Raw genomic sequence first — 22,474 nt, forward strand, 5'->3', positions numbered from 1 at the left:
CATTTTTGCCAAGGAGACTAACTGTTCACCAACTTCATTCAGATCATTTTGTAAATTTCTCGTGTTCACCCTCTTCTAAATCCCACCTTCTTTTCCTTCTGGATGTGAGCCAAAAAGTAGTTAGCTAAACCACAAGGAATCCGTAAGGTTCAAGTTATTGTTTCAAAGTCCACAAACGTTTGCCAAATAAAGCCACGACTGGAAACTGATTTGCATTGATGAGAGAAAGAGAATTATAGATGTTTAGAATGCCCCAAGAACAGATGGCTGATTTTCTAAATCCTATTTCCTAATGTTTACAATTTGTTACACACTCTATACATAAGAGTGTTTTCAGTTTCAGTAATGCCTCAATTTGCCTGGCAGGAACAGAATGCTTATGAAAAGAATGAATTAATTGGGTAAAATGTATGGGTGATAGTTTTAGTCTTAGTTCTAAAAATTCATTAATTTTGTTTACTTTCTGAGTCTAACTATAGGAACTCTTTAGTAAGATGTCAGGATAACACAATGATATAGACATTTAGAGTCAGAGAAATCTGAGTGGGATTCCTAGCTGCACCATTTACTTCAAGTGTGAACTTGGGCAAGCTATATAGACTCTCTGAGCCTTGGTTTCATCACCCATAAAATGGGGGTGATTATAATAACTTCAAAGGATTGTTTTGAGTACAAATGAAAGTCTTGGAATTTTCTTTATTTTATAGGCAAGAAGCTCTTCTGGCTGCCATTAGTGAAAAAGATGCCAACATAGCCCTTTTGGAGCTTTCATCCTCTAAGAAAAAGACCCAAGAGGAAGTGGCTGCACTGAAGCGGGAGAAGGATCGTCTAGTGCAGCAGCTCAAGCAGCAGGTAATAACGAAATACCAGGGAGAGCCCATGCTAGAGAGGCAGTAAGACCAGCTCTCACACCATTCTCTACCTTTGTCTTTGCCAGCTTATTAGACATCTGATCTTTGTATCTAGCTAGGTTTTGTTTTTTGGTTTTTGTTTTTCAAGGTGGAGAGGGACAGACAGGACAGACAGAATCCTAAGCACACCCACACAGAGGCCTTTGCGGGGCTTCTTGCTCTCACAACCCTGAGATCATGACCTGAGCCAAAATCAAGGGTCAGTCGCTTAACTGACTGAGCCACCCCAGGCATGCCTCTAGTTAGTTTCCATAAGCAGAGACTTTAATCTTCTTGACATATCTCTGGCTATATCTTGGAATTAGAGAGTGTTCTAGGTAAGAGCACTAGTGTAGAAGATGTTACAGGTCGTCTGTGAGAGGGCTTTTTAACTTAGCTGGATGAAATTAGCAAAGTTCTGCCTACTTAAAATGAAAAAGGCTTATTAATTTTTTTACATGCACCCAAACTCCTACTAAAGCAGGCACTAAGTATAGGGTTTTTTGTTTGTTTGTTTTGTTTTGTTTTATTTTAAAGATTTTATTTATTTATTTTGATAGACAGAGATCACAGGTAGGCAGAGAGGCAGGCAGAGAGAGAGGAGGAAGCAGGCTCCCCGCTGAGCAGAGAGCCCGATGCGGGGCTCGATCCCACAACCCTGAGATCATGACCCGAGCCCGAAGGTAGAGGCTTTAACCCACTGAGCCACCCAGGCACCCCTACTAAGTGTAGTTTTAATTTAAAAATTTCTAGCTACTCAGAGCTGAGTAAGCTTTGAAGATAAGAGTAAAGTTTTCTTTTTCCATTTTTTTTCCAGCCTAATCTTTCCCTTAATTTCATGCTTAATGTTTATGTAAGACCTATGAAAATAAAAGCTAAACATTTCCCCTTTGTTAATGGTCTGACAACAGTATAAATGTACTTAATGGACACTTAAAGATGGTTAAAGTGATAAATTTTGTGTTATGTATACCTTATTACAAATTTAAAACTTGGGGGAAAAAATCTTTGAGAATGAAGAGAAAGCAGAATTTTAAAATCTAAGCCTCTTTCTTTATTTTAATGCGCCTCACTGGTCATTCCTTCACTATTTGCAGTGTCCACAAGTCCTGCCTTCTAGTATCATCTCCTTCATTCTTGGTCACGTTTTCTGTGCATTGTGTCTGCCTAGATTTTCTTTTCTACCTGAGGTAATAAGACTGGGAAAGAATTTTTCAAGTGAAGGAATTTCTTCTTTCCTATGCTGGGGGATCAGTCATCAATTGATAGCATTTTTAACATAATATTTAATGTTCAAATGAATAAGAATCAATATTTACACAATAAAGATATTTCTGTTTGTAGACCAGTACTTAAAACTGCTTTGAAATAGATTTTATATTTATTTATGGGACCAACTTTGCTGAGAAAATACCAAAAGTGTCCCTTTTCTATAGGATAGATCAGTAACCAGCAAAAAAATAACCCATTGCTCATTTATAAGCAGAGAATCTTTTCCAGTGTCCTAAAATACTTTGTCATAAGAAGAAGACATCATGCAGTATTTGGATACCTGTTAAGTAAAACAAGAAGAATGTGCTTAATATTAAAGACATCTGTCCAGTAGTTCAAAACTGAAATTTGGCTTATGAAAACTGATAATATGAGCCGAATAGTGGTTGCAGTGGCCTAAGAGGGTGGGGAAGGTGGGGAGGTGTTGGTCAAAGAGTACGAAGTTTCAGTTATGCAAGATGAGTAAGTTCTAGGGATCTAATACACATCATGGTGACTGTAGTTAATAATAACCTATGGAATATTTGAAATTTGCTAAGAGTAGATTCTAAGGGTTCTTAATAAAGGTAACTTGAAGTAATAGAAATGTCAATTAGCTTTATTGTGATGGTGATTTTATGATGTATACATGTATTAAAACACATTGTACCTTAAGTACATACATATATATAAATATATACAGTTTATATTTGTCAGTTATACTTTTAGGGGTGGGTGCTGATAAATGAAAAAGGAGGATATTGTTGAGGAAAGGCGTTCACTTAGTTTGTGAGTGAGTTAATTATCAGTTCCCCTAAGTAGTTAGGTCTAAATGTATAGACATAAGATTTAAGTAGTTCTTGGTCCCTCTACTTTCAGACACTAAAACAGAATAAAATGTCTAGCAGACTAGAGTACTGTATCTTATTCTTAGTGGCTTTTGATTACTTCATTCTTAAGGCTACATGTTTTCAGTAGGATATTCATTAATCCATGAACTTGCAGTCTTAAAAAAAGAGCATCTTAATGTCTTTCCATCTCACTATATGCCCTGAATATTCTGTAGTGATGTGATCTATGTAAGAAAAAAGATAAATGTAGTTTTGGGGAGTCCTTCCTGTTTTTCTATCTGCTTTCCATGTAAAGTTTCACATTCCTGCCCTCTCAGAGAGTGTCTAGGATTCTGTGAGCAAGAAGGAACTGGTCTTGCCAAAGATATTTGATTCTTTAATTTTTCTAAGTGTGTGTACTAACTTTAAGACAAGGGAGAGGCCTTTTGGAAAGAGGATACGGCATCAATATTGTTTTAATTTAAAGCTTCTAGTCCTTGAATTGCTGGAATGTGCCTCAATCTAAAGGCCATTTCCTAACAAGGAAGCAGTCAGCATTGACCAGGCTTTCCAGTAAGTGGAGCTGCCACTGGCTGATGGGCTCTTGATATTTGTGTGCAGTTCCTATTTTCAGAAAGGGATTTACAGATTTGGGGGTCACCCTCTGAGATGGGCCCAATTTGCATACCCATCCCAGGGTAACTTCTCTCCTTGATTCATTCATGGCAAAGCAGCACTTGGAGAGGCTGCATCAGAGGAAGGGGCCAGAGCCAATGAAAGAAAGTAAAAAATAAAGGTTGTCTAACAAACTCCAGATGTGCTGTGGTGGGTGCCAACCAGTATGTTCGGATTTTAAGTCATGAAGAAGCCCCCGCTGTGATTGTCAAGCACCCACACTGGATTTAATGTAAACTCACATGGAACCCTGGAAAGCATTAACACAATCTGTTTAGCCACAGCAGCTGTCACAAGATGGCCTTTCTCTCAGCAGTATTTTCTTCTTTTCACCTCAAGAATTTTACAACCTCCATATTATATTTGCTGTTAGTGTGAAGTCTGGCTCTGCCCCTATGTGCTCTATACAGAATGCGTCATGGGCAGATTGGGCTTCTCAAGACAAGCTGCATGGTTTGGTTTGGTTTGGTTCTTTCTCTGTTTTTTTAAAGGTCAGCGATAACAGAAGAGGAAAGGCTACAAACTTACACTGATTTGGTTCGAATCTAGATAATCTCATTTACATCTGTAATTGTAGAATCTTCTGGATTAGGGCGAAATGTCAGACAATATATTCCTTTATTCCAGCAATGTCTAGGCATGAGGGATATAAACAGACAATACTTGCCTTAAAGAAGCTCACAGTATAGTGCTTAAAATACTAGCTATTCTAAACATTTGGCAAAACCATTCTGCAGAAGGTAGCCTTACCATCTTTTCCTGCTGACAGCAAATCATCCCTGCATTATGTGATTTATTTGCCCGTCCATTTCAGATTCTTTGAGTATCTCCTATGTGTCAAATACTGTATTCATGGAAAATGAATGTCTCTCTTTCTAGTTAACAGCCTGGCAGCTAATCAGACCTAGGTTGTACCTTTAACTATCTCTTTTACCAGTTAGACAAATTTTTTCTCTGAGGTTCATGTTCCTTGTCTGTAACATTTGGATGATGTTACCTACCTCACAGGGTTGGTGTGGAATTAAATAGTATAGAAATCCAAAACATTTAGGCTCCCACTTCTGTTCCCTCTCAGGGATCTCTGTTTCACAGTAAACGCTATGCTATAGGTGATACAGGCTACAATGAGAAAAGGGGAGACATCAGTAATTATGGCTCTCATTCAGTCATCTGTATTAACTATTGAAACTATTGAATTTTCAATATGACTATAGTATTTTTCTTAAGGTTTTATTTTTAAGTGATATCTACACCCAGTGTGGGGCTTGAACTCACAGCCCTAAGATCAAGAGTCCCATGCTACCAAACTGAGCCAGCCAGGAACCCCTCATTATGACTGTAGTAATTAGAATTATCCAACCAGTGCATTGTGTGGAAGAACATATTTCTCAGAGCACTTAGGAGAATAAGTGGTACATTTTATCCTTCCTTTATTCTACCTGTTTTTTTTAAAATGATACAACTATAGTATAGCCTTTTTCAAAAATAATTCTAATATGTCTTTCTTTAGTCTTGCATTTTCATCATCAAAGAACATTGTTTAAATGCCCACCTACCTGAAATTGTCAGCACTAGGAACCTTATAACTCCAAGCATGAGTTCTATCTCACTCACTCTCTAGTTCTGTGACTTTCTGCTTGCCTACGTGACTCTTCTATCCCTGACTCATATGACTTTACAGAAATATGTGAAGATAGAATAACTACAAAAATGGCTACCACTTATCATTTGACTATACATACTATGCTGGGCACAGTTGCTTTGTATATATCATATCTAATCCTCACCACAATTCTGTGTATTATTATCTTTATTATGTAGATGAAGCACCTGAGACCCCAAAAGATTACATTTCTTGGGTAGATTTCACAAGGACTAAGTGGTAGGACGAGAGCTGGTTCTCTTCTTACTCCTACCATCTTATGTGGAAATTCCAGACAATTGGTAATTAGAAATGTTGTATTAGAATTAGAATAATACAAACAATGCAGGGGTACCTGGGTGGCCTGATCAGTTAAGTGTCTGCATTAGGCTCAGGTCATGATTCCCTGGTCCTGGGATTGAGCCCCGAGTCTGGCTTCCTGCTCTCCGGGCCTGCTGCTTCTCCCTCTGCTTATACTCACTCGCACTCTGTCTCTCTGTCAAATAAATAAAAAAAATTTTTAAGTAAAAAAAATAATACAAGCAGTGCTATTTCAAGTCTTATGGCACTTCTTTGTTCCCCGGAGACATAGGAAAGGGTATTTGTTTATATTCCAAACCCTCCCCTCTCTGTCTCTGAAGAACCTGAAACAAAAAACAAATGGTGGATTTGTCCCTTTTCTTCAGATTACTAAAAGAAGTGATATGAACTTCAAGCTACAAAATTACAGTGAAGTATATTAGCTTCTTTTATGTCTTTGGTGATGGCAGTCCTGTATCAGAACTACACATGCTATTGTTTTCTAACAGTGCACCTTCTCATTCTGCCTTCTTTGAACCATCTGCAGACAATTCCTAAAAGCACCAGCTGGGAGCCAGCCTCCAGAGACTTTGACCATCCCGAGTATATGGAGACTTTTCAACTTCAGAGTGATTATAGAGGAGTGTTTGGCCCCCTGGTCCCCCAACCTGATAGTGAAGGGATATTCTAACCTTGTAGCTATCTAGCAAGTAGCCTGTTCTCCCAGTCTGGCCTTTACATGGGGTTAAAAAGTTGCCCACCTAAGCTCTGGTCCCCCTGAACCTTTATCACCTATGAACGTGATGTGCATGGATTAAAGAGCAATTACAATCTCCTGAGAGCAGGCAGTCACAGTAATCGTTTCAGGGTCCTACAGGTTTTAAACTCCTGTTCTAAAGAATATGTAGTGGACCACCCATTTGAGATTTAGACTGAATTGATTTAGTTGCTTTACAGAATGAGTTTCTTTTTAAAAAAACAAAAATCAGGGCACCTGGAGTGGCTCAGTCAGTTAAGCGCCTGCCTTCGCTCAGGTCACAATCCCAGGGTCCTGGCATCGAGCCCCGCATTAGGCTCCCTGCTCAACAGGGAGCCTGCTTCTCCTCCCTCTGCCTACTGCTCTGCCTACTCATACGCGCTCTCTCTCTCTCTCTCTCTGTGTCAAATAAATAAATAAAATCTTTTTTAAAATTAGAAAATCATTATGCTTTTAAAAAATAATCTGAAATAACCACCTCTAAAATATTAATTTTTCATAATCAGAGGTTACCCTGAAAACTTAGTTCTTGATGATGTTATTCACTGTGAACTTTTCAACTCTTGAGTTCCATAGGCAAATGCTCTACTTTCTGTAATAGGATAATGCTAAATTAGGTTTAAGTAAAATAAGTAGATAAGTCAATTCACTCATAATGAGAAGCCCCAAATTTTGATTAGTTGCTTTTTTTTTTAAATCACTGCTTTTGAGTTATATCACAGAAGATGTTTTAGGCTTTAATGTTTTCTTTTCAAATATTAATTTCTTATAGTCATAATTTTTTATGAAGATTATTGTCAGCATTTAACCTGTTTCTTTATACCTCTGTATCCCCTTCTCCATGACCTGAACTACTTCTCATTGATGATATGTTGAGAAAACTATCAGGAACTCTCCTCTGTGGTGATACTGACATCAAAAATCAGTTGAGTTTTAAAAGGATCTTTAGAAAGTCAGGATGGCCTCACATTTTTATTATACCCACACACCTTTGGCTATCTGTAATATTGAGCTTTTTTAGTAATATTGTCTTGCTCCTTGTTGGGTGTTTGGAAAATTCTCTCATCATTTTCTAACAACATCCCCTATAAGGAAAACAGGTTATTAATAATAGAGTTCCATTTCACAGAAGATAAAATCAAGGCCACTGATCAGCTAAGAGCACAATCAGCTATAGGTATCAAAGAGCAGGGTCACACTTCAGCACAGTTAGCATACACCATCCTGTCAGTGTTCCTAATTGGAACTCTGGGGCTGTAATTCAAGACAGCTGTAGCGTTTCCCCTGCTGTCCAGGAATCTTCCTTGACCCACACCCTTTACTGTTAACAGACCCTTCCAGACTCTCATCTAAATTAATTTAGCATAGATTAACTAATTTAGCACTGTCCACAAATTATTATTTAGTACTTACTATATACCAACCCTCTTCTAGGTGTTGGTGATAGAAGGGTAAGCAAATAAGCATGGCTCTTGGAGACTTCTCTTTATTGCACATTCAGTCACTTTACCTAGCTTTTCTAGGTATTTTTGTCACGTAAGAATTTCCAGGTCATCTAGTTTGACATAGAAGTTGTACTTCTTTTATACTATACAAAAAATTGACCAAAATATTTATTCGTGTTTTGTCAAAAATTTTTCATTCTGAGAACTTTAATTTTAATTTGTCCTTACTTTATATATTCTGAATAAATTAGCAGTTTCTAAAATGCTCAAATAGAAGAATTATAAGTAGATTAAAGATAGTCAAGTTTACTAGCTGAGTGGGCCTAAGGAATCATAAAAATGCACACGTCCAGTAAGGTGGATACCAAAAAACTTTGGATAAGTTGCTGTGTATCTGTGCTTCATTTCTCCCAAACAGGATGAGTATTACCTGTTTCCTCTTTCTGTTCAGGAAGTTTGAAGATCATTTAGAACCAAGATCTTCTTGGGGCATCTGGGTGCCTCAGTCAGTTGAGCATCCAACTCTTGATTTTGGCTTGGGTCATGATCTTGGGGTTGTAGGACCTGAGCCCTGTGTCAGGCTCCACACTCAGCAAGGAGTCTGCTTGAGATTTTTTCTCCCTCTGCCTCTCCCTCTCCACTCGCTTCCTCTCTCTCAATAAATAAATAAATAAATTCTTTAAAAAGGAAAAAAAAGACCCAAGAACCAAGATCTCCCAGAAAAGAAGATCTGTATATAGTATATAACTACTGTGTATAAGTATAGAGCTGTGTGTGTGATACATCAGGATCTCCTGGTGTATGTTCTGCAGAAAGCTGTCACATGGGGAAGCTCACTGACTGTCAGGTTCATCTGCACATTTTTCAGATAACCAGAGCCTGCTCCTGGTGTCCTTTTACTGTTCAGTCAGAATGTCGCCTTTCTGTTCACATAGTCTTTGCCAGTTGCCCCACTTCTGTTTCCTTGCAGTTACGCTCCAGTGACCCTGACTGGTACTGGAGGTGACCCTGTACTCTTAAGTGTTACCATTTTCTCTCTTAGTTTTCTATTGTATTTGTTTTATTTGTTTAACCCCCATAAGACTATTTCCCTAATCTCTAAGTTCTTGATGGAAATGGGTTGCTTCAGTGTTGCTCCAGGTATTTTTAGTAACTACAGTATGAAAAATAAATGAAGTGAATTATACTTTGTCTTTTATTAAGTTCTGCCTACTCTCAAGTTTTTTAGTCTCTTGCAAGGAGCTATGTATGGCATATATGATACCTTGTATGATACTTTTGTTTATTGCTTAATCAGGTAGAGCTAAGAACTTTGACAGCCTCTGATAAGGTCCAGGAAACTGGCCTGTGCTTTGAGTTGGCACCTACTAAAGGCCAGCTTAGCATACCTTCACTCATCCATAAACCCACATGTATATATTTTCTTGGGCTTCCTCAACCCTGTTAGGGTGCTGGTGACTGAGAATGACAGTATACAATGTGCCGTCCACATGTCTCATTCAGAAACAACCGGTTCTGTAATATGGATTTGTTCTCTTTTACTTCCTTTATTTTGGATTATTTTACACCGTTGTTTGTGAGCAGAATGCATGTATATAGGTTAACGCCCTTCTTATTTTGACTTTAGACCCTTTGCTCGCATGTTATAGGGCTGACCATTGGCCCACCTTTAAAGAGAAATCCATCGTCTCTCTTTTCCTCATAGCCACGAAGGCTACTATTATAATAGCATGATGTGCTAACTCTGAAGTTAGAGTTGAAAAAAGTCACTTATCATAACCACTTAGGCACTTAGAGCTTTCCAAATAAATTATCCTTTGGACTAAAATTTCTCATGCTTATTCATGGTCCAAAGGAGAATAAATTTTTGAAAGTTCAGTAAATTCCTTTTGTTCGGTACTGACGATTAGGGCGCAATAATATCATTTGTTCCAGCCCCAACTTTGGTGCACGTGTTTTTTTTATCACAGTTTCAATGAAAGAAAGTGCTATTTCAGTATTGATTCTAAGTAAGCCAAGCTCAAATCATTTTATTTTGTTTGAAGTGTCTTTCTCTACCTATCTCATAGTTTTGAGTAAACAATGTAAATCTTTTGTTTTGTATGTAAAAATGTAAGTGCTTCTTAAATTTACTAAGTTTTGGGAAGAACTGGCTCGACTTCATTCTGAAAATTCAAAGTATAGGATAGTTACATTAGAACAAACACAGCAACTCACATTTGGTTTTCATATTCATTGCCCCAGGCCCTGACCCACTTACTGGAATAACATTTATTCTTCTTTTTTTTTTTTTTAAGATTTTATTTATTTGACAGACAAAGATCACAAGTAGGCAGAGAAGCAGGCAGAGAGAGAGGGGGAAGCAGGCTCCCCGCTGAGCAGAGAGCCGTATGTGGGGCTCGATCCCAGAACCCTGAGATCGTGACCTGAGGCAAAGGCAGATGCTTTAACCCACTGAACCACCCAGGAGCCCCTGGAATAACATTTAGAACTACCGATTTGGAGCATGATAAATAATTGGATTTTTACTTGCCAGACTTATTGTTGATTCTCTGTAGTATGCATAGGTTTTTTTCTGAACAGAGCTAAAATAGTGTGAGGGCATATGTAATGTAATGTAATGTAATGTAATGTAATGTAATGTAATAATATAACAGTATGAACTCAGTTTAGTGAAGGTCATGACTTTGGATTGTCTTTTATTTTCATAAATGGAAAAAATTTACAAAAAATCCTTTTAACTAGCCAAGAAAATAGACATTTCAGAGGCTGCTTATTCATTTAAAGCCTTTTCCTTACGAATGAAATTCTTCATGGAAGTGTGTTGCCAATAAGTTTATTACTTGTTAAGTTCCCCTAAACATGTAAAAGGACCAAGGTAAGCTATCCTTGGGGTGGATACATTAGTGCTTTTCTTTCCTCTCATATAAGAAGCAAGAGGGTACCAGGAACACACCTTCAGGCCTCTAGCTGGAGGTCTCTTTAAATCACTCAGTTCATCAAGTGCAGCTTTTGACCTTCCACATTACAGCTGATAATGTTGTGGCTGAACTTTCTGCTGCTACTTAACAAGGATCCCCTTGGGCGCCTGAATTGCTCAGTCGTTAAACATCTGCCTTTGGCTCAGGTCATGATCCCAGAGTCCTGGGATGGAGGCCCGCATCAGACTACCTGCTTGGCGAGAAGCCTGCTTCTCCCTCTCCTCCTCCTACTCCTTGTGTTTCCTGTGTGTGTGTGTGTGTGTGTGTGTGTGTGTGTGTGTGTGTGTGTGTGAAATAAATAAATAAATAATCTTCTCTTGAGGGCCCCATTCATCTCCTCCTCAAAACCTATTTCTACTGTCTATTCAAGGCATATTACATTTTCACTAACACTATCCTCAAAATCTTTCCAGCTCCTCCAGCTTCCACCCCACTGCCCAATACCAAAGCCACTCCCACATTTTAAGTTTTTGTCATGGCAGTTACTAAAATTATCTATTACTGCATAAAAATTACCTTAAATTTAGTATCTCAAAACAACAAACATTGGGGGCTCCTGGCTGACTCAGTCGATGGAGCATGTGGCTTTTGATCTCAGAGTTGTAGGTTCAAGCCCCACAATGGGTATAGAGATTACTTAAAAATAAAATCTTTTGGGCGCCTGGGTGGCTCAGTGGGTTAAGCCGCTGCCTTCGGCTCAGGTCATGATCTCAGGATCCTGGGATCGAGTCCCACATCGGGCTCTCTGCTCGCCAGGGAGCCTGCTTCCTCCTCTCTCTCTCTCTGCCTGCCTCTCTGCCTACTTGTGATCTCTCTCTGTCAGATAAATAAATAAAAAAAATCTTAAAAAAAAAAAAAAAAAACAGGTTACTTTCAGAAACAAAACACTTTAAAAAAAAATAATAAAAAAAAATAAAATCTTTTAAAAAGCACACACACAGATATTTGTTATCTCACATAGTTTCTGGGTGTCAGGAATCTAGGATCAGCTTAGCTGGTTGTTCCAACTCAGGGTCCCTTGAATGCTTGACTAGAGCTACAGGATTCACTTCCAAATTCACTCATATGATGCTTGGCTCTACACCATGAAGGCTTCTTTATAAGGTTACTTAGTACATGACAGTTCACTTCCCCCAAGCATGTGATCCAAGGAAGAAGAAGAGAGCAAAGAAGATGGAAGCCACAATGTCTTTTATAGTGTAATCTCAGAAGAGACATACCGTCACTTCAACCTTATTCTATTGCCCACATACACCAAACCCCTGTGATGCGGGAGGGAACAACCCAGTGGTTTGAATAACTATAGACTGGGGTCAAGTAAAGGCTGGCTACCACACGTGAGTGAATAAACAAATTGTGGTATATACATGCAACGAAATACTGCTTGGCATTAAATAGGAAAGAACTGCAAACACACACATGACAGTGTGGATGAATCTCAAAAACAGAGCAAGCAAAAGAATCCAGACAGAAGAATATTCAGTATTTATATTAAACACTAGAAAAGACTTTTAATTTATTACCTCAGAAAGCAGATCAGACAACAAGGCAGAACTGGTTTCATCTTCTTTTCCCTACCTCAGTTCACAAGCAGGGCGCACAGTAGGAAAGGGACAGGTTCTATTCTCATTCCTGTTTTTTCCCCCTCCTTGGTGTCAGGGCCTTTGAATGCTGTAGCAGTCCTCTCACACAGTTCTCTGACCAACACTGACTCCCCGCGCCACCCCCCCCCCCAGTTCCTCGGGGAAGAGCAATAACCGAAAGACACAAACCTGGCTGCTTTCTGTAATGTCACTTGCCTTGTAGGAAACTTAAGCTTCTTTGCTATGCTTATCAAATAGTGAGAATCTATAAGCCTACAGACTGAGTACTTCTCTGTCCAGCCTATACTTGTTTCCAGTGGTCTCTTTTCCTTCCCAGATAAGCACAAGGCAAATCAACAAGTCTGATGCCTAAGTAGGTATGGAACACAGGAATGAGATAGCCATTTCCTTTCCTTTTACTCTCACCCAGTTTTAGGATTGAATATACTAGAATTTAGGATTGACTTCTGTTTGCGCCTTCACACTCAGCTCAGACACAGGGACCCTCACATGCATGAATATGTATCCCTATGCTATCAAGTTTCCTGTCCCAGTCCCAGCATCACCCTCACATCAGTCTCAAGAGAAAGAGGCACGTGCTGACATGTTGGACTGGTGGAGAGTCATCCCTTTTCTACGATTTCTTAGTAAGCTCTCTTTATAATATGGCTTAGGGGCACCTGAGTGGCTCAGTCGGTTAAGCATCGGCCTTCTGCTCAGGTCATTATCCCAGGGTCCTGGGATCAAGCCCCACGTCGGGCTCCCTGCTCGGCGGAGAGTCTGCTCCTCCCTCTCCCTCTGCCCCTGCTTGTGGTCCCTTGCGTACTGTGTGTCTCTCTGTCAAATAAAGATATAAATAAATAAATATTTAATATATATATATAATTTATATATAAATAAATATACATGTATATGTATATATATATATTTTTAAAACTTTCTTACATATATATATGTATATGTATATATTATGGCTTGTTTAACTCTTTGTCCCCAGCTTTGGTCCCTAATCGCTAATTCTGGAACCACTGAAAAAAACCATTAATCATAGTATTAACACTAGTTTAAAAGTGACCTCTAAAATTGAAGAGAGAGCAATAAAACTATGTTACATTCTTTAGAAAGAGAACATTAGTAAGGTAAGCTACAAAGAGCTCCTGAGTTGTTAATGAACAAAGGGGAAAATAAATAGCAAGTGTTGAAGTAAATTGAGCCCTACAGAAACTCTTGGTACAAAGTAAAATCTAGCAGTCATCTGTTCATCTCACTTGGCAGTGTAAATTCTTAATAATGGAGAGCATTCCATTTGTCCATCACATATATATAGTGCCATGTATCTTTTGCTTGGTGGGGCATACATTCTTCGAGAATACATGTGCAGGCAGTACTGGACAACTCCTTGATGATCGCACTTGACTGTGCCTGCTTTCTCCTTTATTTGCCGTATAACGTGTCCACCGCTCAGCTCTCCGGCGCACATTATCTCCTGAGTGACTGTTATTTTGTGATCGCAGGAAGTAAAAACCATCTGTCTAGGTAAAACACGTAATATTCAGAAGTGGCCAGAATAGAAGATTGCAATTCAATCAGTATTTAATGATTCAACAGCCTTATTGACTTGGTCAGATAAAAATGTTAATCTCAGTGGCTCAGTCTGTTAAGCAGCTTAGGTCATGATCCCAGAGACCTGGGATCGGGTCCTGTGCCCCACTCTCCACCCCCCACGCCTGGGATCCATGCTCAGGGAGGAGCCTGCTTCTCCCTTTCCTTCTGCCCTTTTCCCCAGTCATGTGTTTTTTCTCTCTCATTCTGCTCTCTCTCGCAGATAAATAAATAAAATCTTTTTAAAAACATTAATCTCTTTTTAATTATCTTCTCTTCAATTCTAGATTTTTATGTATTAAGTTTTCACTATACATATTTCTTTCTCTAAACCACTACAAACGTTAAGATCAACTAGATTTTTCCTGCTGATGGCATCCAGATTTATTTGAAAGGAACTGGATGCAAAGCATTTCCCATTCACTGTCCTCACCTCTGGAATTGCCTCCTACTTCCTCATCTAATCTCTACTTTAATCTTTACTTGAAGACTTATCTTTGTAGTTTGGAATTTCCTAGCCATGAAATCTAGTTTGATTTTTTCTTTTTCTTTTTTTTTCATTAGCAAAGTCATTCTGTGCCTTTTTTCACTCGTGCATTCATCCTCCTTTCGGTGGAAGTTGAAATGTGAGAGTGGAGGAAGAAAGAAAAAGAGAAATTATTCACTTGATTGTACTACAGTTGTTAATTTTATTTATTCCAAGCCAAGTTATTCTCGTTGGCATGGCTGTTTCTTCAGATATAGGAATTCCCATTCTGTAATGGTACGGGAAAATAGCACAAAAGTGAGTGTCAAGAGACCTGAGCTCCAGCTCTAACTCTTTTAATAACTAGGAGTATAATCTTAAGCAGTAATAACACCATCAACTAACATGCACAGTTCATAGTTTACAAAGTACTATTCAGATACTTGATAGCACCTAACCCTGTGCCTCAGTGAGCCAGGCAGATAGCGTAGATTAAAGAAGTGAGTGAAGTGTGGAAAACAGTAAGACAGACTGGGGCCACATGCTTTTTTTATAAAAGCAGCCAGTTTTAGGGGTGCCTGGGTGGCTCAGTCTGTTGGGCAGCTGCCTTCGGCTCAGGTCATGATCCCAGGGTCCTGGGATTGAGCCCCACATCAGGCTCCCTGCTCAGCAGAGAGCCTGCTTTATTTACTCTCTCTCTCCCTCTGCCTGCCACTCTGCCTATTTGTGCACTCTGTCTGTCAAAGATAAATCTTTAAAAAAAAAAATAAGCCAGTTTTAATTCCACTTAGGGCCGTGCATGATGTGAACCTCATGTTATGCAAGGATCCACTTTTTCCTCATAGAATCCACAATTTTACATAAATCTCTTGAGATATAATCAACATATAACATTGTATTAGTTTTAGGTATGCAGCATAATTTGATATATGTATGTACTGTGAAATAATTACCACAATCAGTACCGTTAACATCCATCACACTCATGTTTACACATCTTTTTCTTACGTTGAGAATACTGAGATCTATCTGTAACTTCCAAATATACAGTATGGTTTGTTAACTATGGCCACGGTGCTGTACATTACATCCCCAGAACTTAAATAAGTAACTAGAAGTTTGTCTTTCTTAACCCTCTTCACCTTTAAATCTCTTGATATCTAAATGTTGGCATCTGGGGCGCCTGGGTGGCTCAGTGGGTTAAAGCCTCTGCCTTCGGCTCAGGTCATGATCCCAGGGTCCTGGGATGGAGCCCCACATTGGGCTCTCCGCTCAGCGGGGAGCCTGCTTCCTCCCTCTCTGCCTGCCTCTCTGCCTCCTTGTGATCTCTGTCTGTCAAATAAATAAATAAAATCCTCAAAAAAAAAAAAAAACAAAACAAAACTCTTTAAATGTTGGCATCTAATTTACTTTTTGTTTGTTTTTCATATAAAGCCAGGCCACAAGTTGCCTCACTTACCTCACTGGGTTTTATCTTCCTTATCTATAATATTGGAAGAATAGATAAAAGGAATTTTGAAGTCTAAAGTTCTTTATTTTTCGTTGTTTTAACAACTTAATGTATTTTCTTATAGCTATATTATCTGCTAATTGCTGACATTAGGAATATTTTTAGAAAAACAATTACAAAGCATAAGAAAACACATATGTATATAAAGATTATTTAAATGCCTGTCTATAGAAATTCGCTTATTTTATTAAAGTATTGCATTTTGACGTAAAAAAATTCTGGTTACTTAGTATCCCTTGAAAACCTTTTTTTATTTTGCAAAAAAATAGATCATCTTTTGATTTTTGTTTGTTTGGAGTTAAGTGAAGTCCAGAGGTTGGAAGATGTGGGGAAGTCTGGATTCCTCTCAGTCTCCTTTCATCCATCTGTTCCATCTTTTTGGTCATCAATTCCAGATGTAGGAAAATTCTTCACAAAAATTTGATAAGACTTTCTTCCCTTCTTTTCTAGCATCAAATCTAACTTGCCCTTCCTATTGTCAGGCTGCTGCCTTTTATAATGCAACAGGGAATTTATAAATCTTCTGAGTTTCTTGATCCCTCTTGAATTGTCTCAGTGCAGATAAATCAGCCTAGGTTTCCTGCCCCTATGCATGTATCCCTCCTATTCCTGCTTCTTCTGTGTCTTGTCAGGTGCCATGATCTATAACTGTGTTTCTTGTGCTTATTGACCTTGGTCTGAGGAACTCATTAAGCATAAGTAAAACTAGAAAGATTGGTTTGAGGGTGTTTCCCCTCTCCTCCACTAAACTTTTCTTGATAGGAATCAGTCAGACCAGTATATTCCACAGAGTATATTCCTACTGCCTTTTTGTCTCTTTTGAACTAACGTGGATACTTATTAATAAGTCAAGAACAGCAAGAGTGATATTAGATAAACTCCAACATTTGCTTTCGCAGAGTGTCCTTTACACGAGCAGTTTACATAACCAAATTAAATCATGTGTACTACTACATGGCTCTCTAGAAAACAATACTCATGCCATTATTCATCTCACAGATAATAATATCTAACATTTATTGAGCTAAGCCTTGTTTTGAGGGCTTCATGTGAATTAGTTAATCTTTACAACAGCCCTGTATAGTAATCCTCATTTTACTGCGGAGATACTGGGAGAGGGAAGTTAAATAATTTGTCCCAGGTCACATGGCTAGTCAGTGACTGGGCTAGGAATCCTAACAGCTCCTATCATTCCAGTGCCGGCACTACTAATGACTACACCAAAAGGTGTTGCCATCACTCTGCTTTTGGTTAGAGATTTCAGTGGTCTTCAACCATTATTAATGATCCCATAATTCCATCTTGTGATAAATAGTACTTTCATAATCTCTTATTTGTTTGGTTGTTTATTTTCTAATATAATTACCATGCAGTGTTAACCTTAATTTCAGGTATACAGTATAGTGATGCAACAATTCTATTCATTTCTCAGTGCTCATCATGATAAGTATACTCTTAATTTATTTCACTTATTTCATCTGTCTCTCGCCATCTCCTTCCTCCTGGCAACCACCAGTTTGTTTTCTGTATCTAAGAGTCTGTTATATCTTTGTTCATTTGTTTTGTTTCCTAAATTTCAAATATGAGTGAAATCATAAGATGTCTGTCTTTCTCTGATTGACTTACTTCACTTAGCGTTATACCCGCAGGATCCATACATATTGTTGCAAATGGCAAGATTTCATTCTTCTTTTACGGCCGAGTTGTATTCCATTATATATAAATGCATACACACCACAACTTCTTTATCCATTCATCAGTCACTGGACACTTGGGCTCTTCCCAGAATTTGACTATTGTAAATAGTGCTGCAGTAAACCTAGGAGAGCATATACCCGTTCGATTTAGTATTTTTGTATTCCTTGGGTAAATACCCCATAGTGCGATTACTGGATGATACAGTAATTCTATTTTTACTTTTTGAGGAACCTCCGTACTATTTTCCATGGTAGGTGTACCAGTTTGCATTCCCACCAACAGTGCACTGCCGCTTCCAGTCGGCGACAAGAGAAGAATTTGGCACAAACAAGTCAGCTGCAAAAGACTGGGAGCAGGGGACAACAGTCGAAAAGGACTGCTGCCACGAGCAACTCCACAGTCTCACTTTTATTAGATAGAAAACAAGAGCCAACAGAAGGACTGATGAAGGTCAAACGTTAATCCAGTCTTGCAGACAGGCAAGAAGGAGGATAAAGTTTATAGTTAACCAAGCACGTTCAAAGGACTCTTCTAACTAACAGCGAGCACTTCTGGGAAGAGAAAGGAGCGATAACGAAAAAGGGAAGCAGGCGGTTTTCGTTCCACCCTGAGCTGACTGGGCGTTCCCGGATGCTGGGCTTCCCTGAAGCAGGCGGCGTTCGGCCCTGGGCGGGCCGGGCATCCCCAGCTGCCCAGCTTCTGTGAAGGGGCAGCATTCCACCCTGGGCGAGCCGGGCATCCCCAGCTGCCCAGCTTCACGGTCGTATATCGTCCTTCTCCCCAAAGACCTGTTGTCAGTATCAGTATTTTTTTAAGGCCATGTCTAAATGTGCTTGGCAACTAGTAAAATCCTCCAGGGGTTACAGTTTAAGTAACAAATTGTTCCGAGGGGCAGCAGCAGTGCATAAATGTTCCTTTTTCTCCATATCCTTGCCAACACATGTTGTTTCTTATGTTGTTGATTTTAGTCATTCTGACAAGTGTGAGGTTATACCTCATTGTGATTTTGATTTGCATTTAACTGATGATGAGTGACGATGAGCATCTTTTCATGTATCTATTGGCTATCTATCTGTATGTATTCCCTGAAGAAATGTCCATTCATGCCTTTTGCCCATTTTTAATAGGATTTTTTTGTTTTTTGGTGTTGGCTTGTGTAAGTTCTTTATATGTTTTGGATACTAAACTTTTATTGGATATGTCACTTGCAAATGTCTTTGCCAATTACACAGGCTGTCTTTCAGTTTTGTTTCCTTGGCTATATAGAAGCTTTTAATTTTGATGTGGTTCCAAATATTTTTGGTTTTGTTTCTGTTGTCTTAGGAAACATCTAGAAAAATGTTGCTAAGACTGATGTCAGAAGAAGTACTGCCTGTGCTCTCTTCTAGGATTTTTATGGTTTCAGGGCTTATATCTGCTCTTAAATCTATTTTGAATTTATTTTACGTATGGTATAAGAAAGTGGTCCTGTTTCATTCTTTTGCATGTAACTCTCCAGTTTTCCCAACATCATTTGTTGAAGAGATTTTTTTCCCATTGTGTATTCTTTCCTGTTTTGTCAAAGACTAATTGACCATATTAGGTTTATGTCTGGACTCTCTATTCTATTCTATTGATCTGTGCATCTGTTTTTGTGCCAGTACCATACTGTTTTGTTTACTGTAGCTTTGTAGTATATCTTGATCACCGGGATTGTGATATCTCCAGGTTTGTGTTTTGTTTATTTTTTTTTTTCCAAGACTGTTGTGGCGTTCAGGTCTTAGATGATTCCATACCAATTTTAGGATTATGTGTTCTAGTTCTGCGAAAAATACTGTTGGCATTTTGATAGGGATTACATTCAATCTGTAGATTGCTTTGGATAATACAGACATTTTAACAACATTTGTTCTTCCAGTCCATGATCATGGAATAGCTTTCCATTTGTTTGTGTCATTTTTAGTTTCTTTCATATTTCATATCTTTCATAAAATTCCTAGGTATTTTATTATTTTTGGAGTAATTGAAATAGGATCATTTTCTTAATTTCTCTTTCTGCTACTTTGTATTAGTGTATAGAAATGTAGCAGATTTCTGTCTTTTGATTTTGTATTTTGTGACTTTACTGAATTCCTTTATCAGTTCTAGTAGTTTTCTGTTCGAATCTTTAGGGTTTTCTATAGGTAGTATCATATCATCGCAAATAATGAGTTTTACTTCTTTCTTAGTGATTTGTATGCCTTTTATTTTTTTCTTTTCTGATTGCTGTGGCTAGGATTTCCAGTACTATGTTAAATAAAAGCGGTAAGAGTAGACATCTTTGTCTTTTTTCTGACCATAGAGAGAAGCTCTGTTTTTCACCATGGACTATGTTAGCTGTGGGTTTTTCCTGTATGGCCTTTATGATGTTGAACTGTGTTCCCCTCTGAAGCTACTTTGTTGAGGGTTTTTCTCATGAATGGGTGTTGTACTTTGTCAAATGCTTTTTCTGCCTCTATTGAAATGATCATATGGTTTTTATCCTTTCTCTTATTGATGTGATGTATCATATTGATTGATTTGCAAATATCAAACCACCTTGCATCCCAGGAATAAATCTCACTGATTTATTTGTAACGTATCATTGGATTTGTTTTGCTAATATTTTGTTGAGAATTTTTACATCTATATTCATCAGAGATCGAGATATTGGCCTATAGTTCTCTCTCTCTCTCTCTTTTTTTTCTTTTTTGGTAGTGTCTTTATCTGGCTTGGGGTTCAGGGTAGTGCTGGCCTCAGAGAATAAATACAAAAGCTTTCCTTCCTCTAGTATTTTTTGAATAGCTTGGGGAGAATAGGCAGTAACTCTTCTTTAAATGTTTAGTAGAATTCACCTGTGGAGTCGTCTGATCCTGGACTTTTGTTTGTTTGAGTAACCATCTCTTACTTTAAGTTATACTGAAAATACATAAATTATCATAAAAGACTGCTCTCAATCCTGAAAAATTATTTAGAATCTCTTTTTAAAGATTTATTTACTGATTTTAGAGGGAATGAGAGATTGCAGTGGATGGGGAAGGTGGCAGTCCCAAGTAGGCTCCATGTTTAGCACAGAGCCTCACTTGGGGCTCAATCCCATGAACTTGAGATCACAACCTGAGCTGAAATCAAGAGTACGTTGCTCAACTGACTGTGACACCCAGGCACCATTTATTCAGAATCATGACAGGTCAAGACTCTTCCCCATCTTATATCAAAAGATGTCTCATTTCAGGGTAATCTTAGAAATTGTTGGCTGGATTAATGAAAGTTAGAAGTCAGAGAGTTCTGATTCAAAGAATATCTGAAATCAGATAGGGTGATTTATAAGCAGCCAAGTTTGAAAACCTATATGCTAGTAACCCTAAATTACCATCACAAATAATTCTGGTATGAAAATGCTAATATATATATATTTATATGGAAATCTGACACCAAGATATGACATGGCATTTATTAAGATAGCTTTTGGACACCAGAATTGTTTAGTTTTAAGAATCAGTAAATTTGCAGGTCACCTGGGTGGCTCAGTCAGTTAAGCTTTGGTTCAGGCCGTGATCTCCCAGGGTCCTGAGATTGAGTCCCCCATCGGGCTCCCTGCTCAATGGGAAGACTGCTTCTCCCACTCCCTTGGCCTGTCTCCCATCCCCACCCCTGATTGTGTGCTCCCTTGCTTGCTCTCTCTCTGAAATAAATAAGTAAACCTTTAAGAAAAAAATAATCAGTAGATTTGCATTCTCAGGAAAAGTTCATAGAGATGAGAGATTGAAACTCTGTTATTTAGAAGGCTTCCCCAAATTAATGACTGTTAAAGAATGAGCATTGATTATACCTGAGCTCATGGTTTTTCCCCCTTCATATTCCAGATGTTTTATAAAACATAAGAATTTAATTAACTAAATTGTTGAGATTTAGTACAAGAACAGTATTGTGATCATTGGTTTTCAAGGTGGACAGTGCTTAAAATAAAGTTTATGGTCTTACCCATCATGTTCCTGAATAAGGCATTCTGAACTGGATATGAGGTTTTCCCTGGACTTGTGTAAAATTGCAGCCTACTAATGGCCAATTCTAAAATTATGGGTTCTCCGAAAACAGTTTAGGACATGCACTTTCTAGGCCTCCCTAGCTTTAAACAAGCTGATTCATCAGAAATACACAAAGAGCTTGAATTGCTGTTTAAATATCTATATGTTCTCTCTAAAAGTATTCCCAAATTGCATACCTGAAATGAATACCAAGCTGTCTATTAAGACTCACAGTGAACATTCTTAGGAGCCTGGCTGATTCTTCATTGGCTCTTAGTTACTGGCCTGAATCCAGTGAAAGAATATAGTTGTATCATATCCCTGTAGTCTCTGTTTAACATTTGTTAATATCAGTCATTGTTAAATGGAAGATTCTTAAAATCAAATTGTCTTTTGTAATGGTTTTCCCATGACTGCCTCTCTATTTGCCTTATTATTTAGGAGAAAAAAAAATAGCCAAGCAGAATTATTATGGCACAGGAAACCAATTTTCAGTGGTGGTTCTACTTCAGCTGATTGCCATCATTGACTCTATTTGTATTTAGATGTGGAAACAGTGGTCACAGTAATATTTCCTAATCCTGATTATTGTCTTGAATGGTAATGATATTACTGACTACCACCTTGCAGCAGTTCCTGTGGCTGCAAAGTGAAATAAATGTTTCTTTTAATGTACAGTAGGAAAGATAGCTAAATTATATCTTTTAATCTGAGATTGAGATGGGTTTCTCACCTTTATGTCAGCTGATGAGAGCACTCATAACTTAACATCTTTTCATTACCATAATATTGTAATTATAGAAAAGATAAAACATGAGC

General features: G+C 38.2%; 1 protein-coding gene across 13 annotated transcripts in view; it reads left to right on the forward strand.

Annotated features, from left to right (window-relative positions):
* ERC1 (ELKS/RAB6-interacting/CAST family member 1) overlaps positions 1-22,474 on the forward strand; it is a 541,029-nt gene that overhangs the window by 400,768 nt on the left and 117,787 nt on the right. For 12 of the 13 annotated variants that reach the window (XM_032349214.1, XM_032349215.1, XM_032349203.1 and 9 more), the window contains one exon: positions 708-852. In XM_032349214.1, coding sequence (XP_032205105.1) covers positions 708-852 — 145 coding nt within the window. Of the gene's footprint in view, positions 1-707; positions 853-22,474 lie in introns of those variants that run through there. The other variant, XR_004287084.1, reaches the window with a different exon arrangement.

Source organism: Mustela erminea, chromosome 6 (assembly GCF_009829155.1).
Source record: "Mustela erminea isolate mMusErm1 chromosome 6, mMusErm1.Pri, whole genome shotgun sequence".
NCBI lineage: Eukaryota > Metazoa > Chordata > Mammalia > Carnivora > Mustelidae > Mustela > Mustela erminea.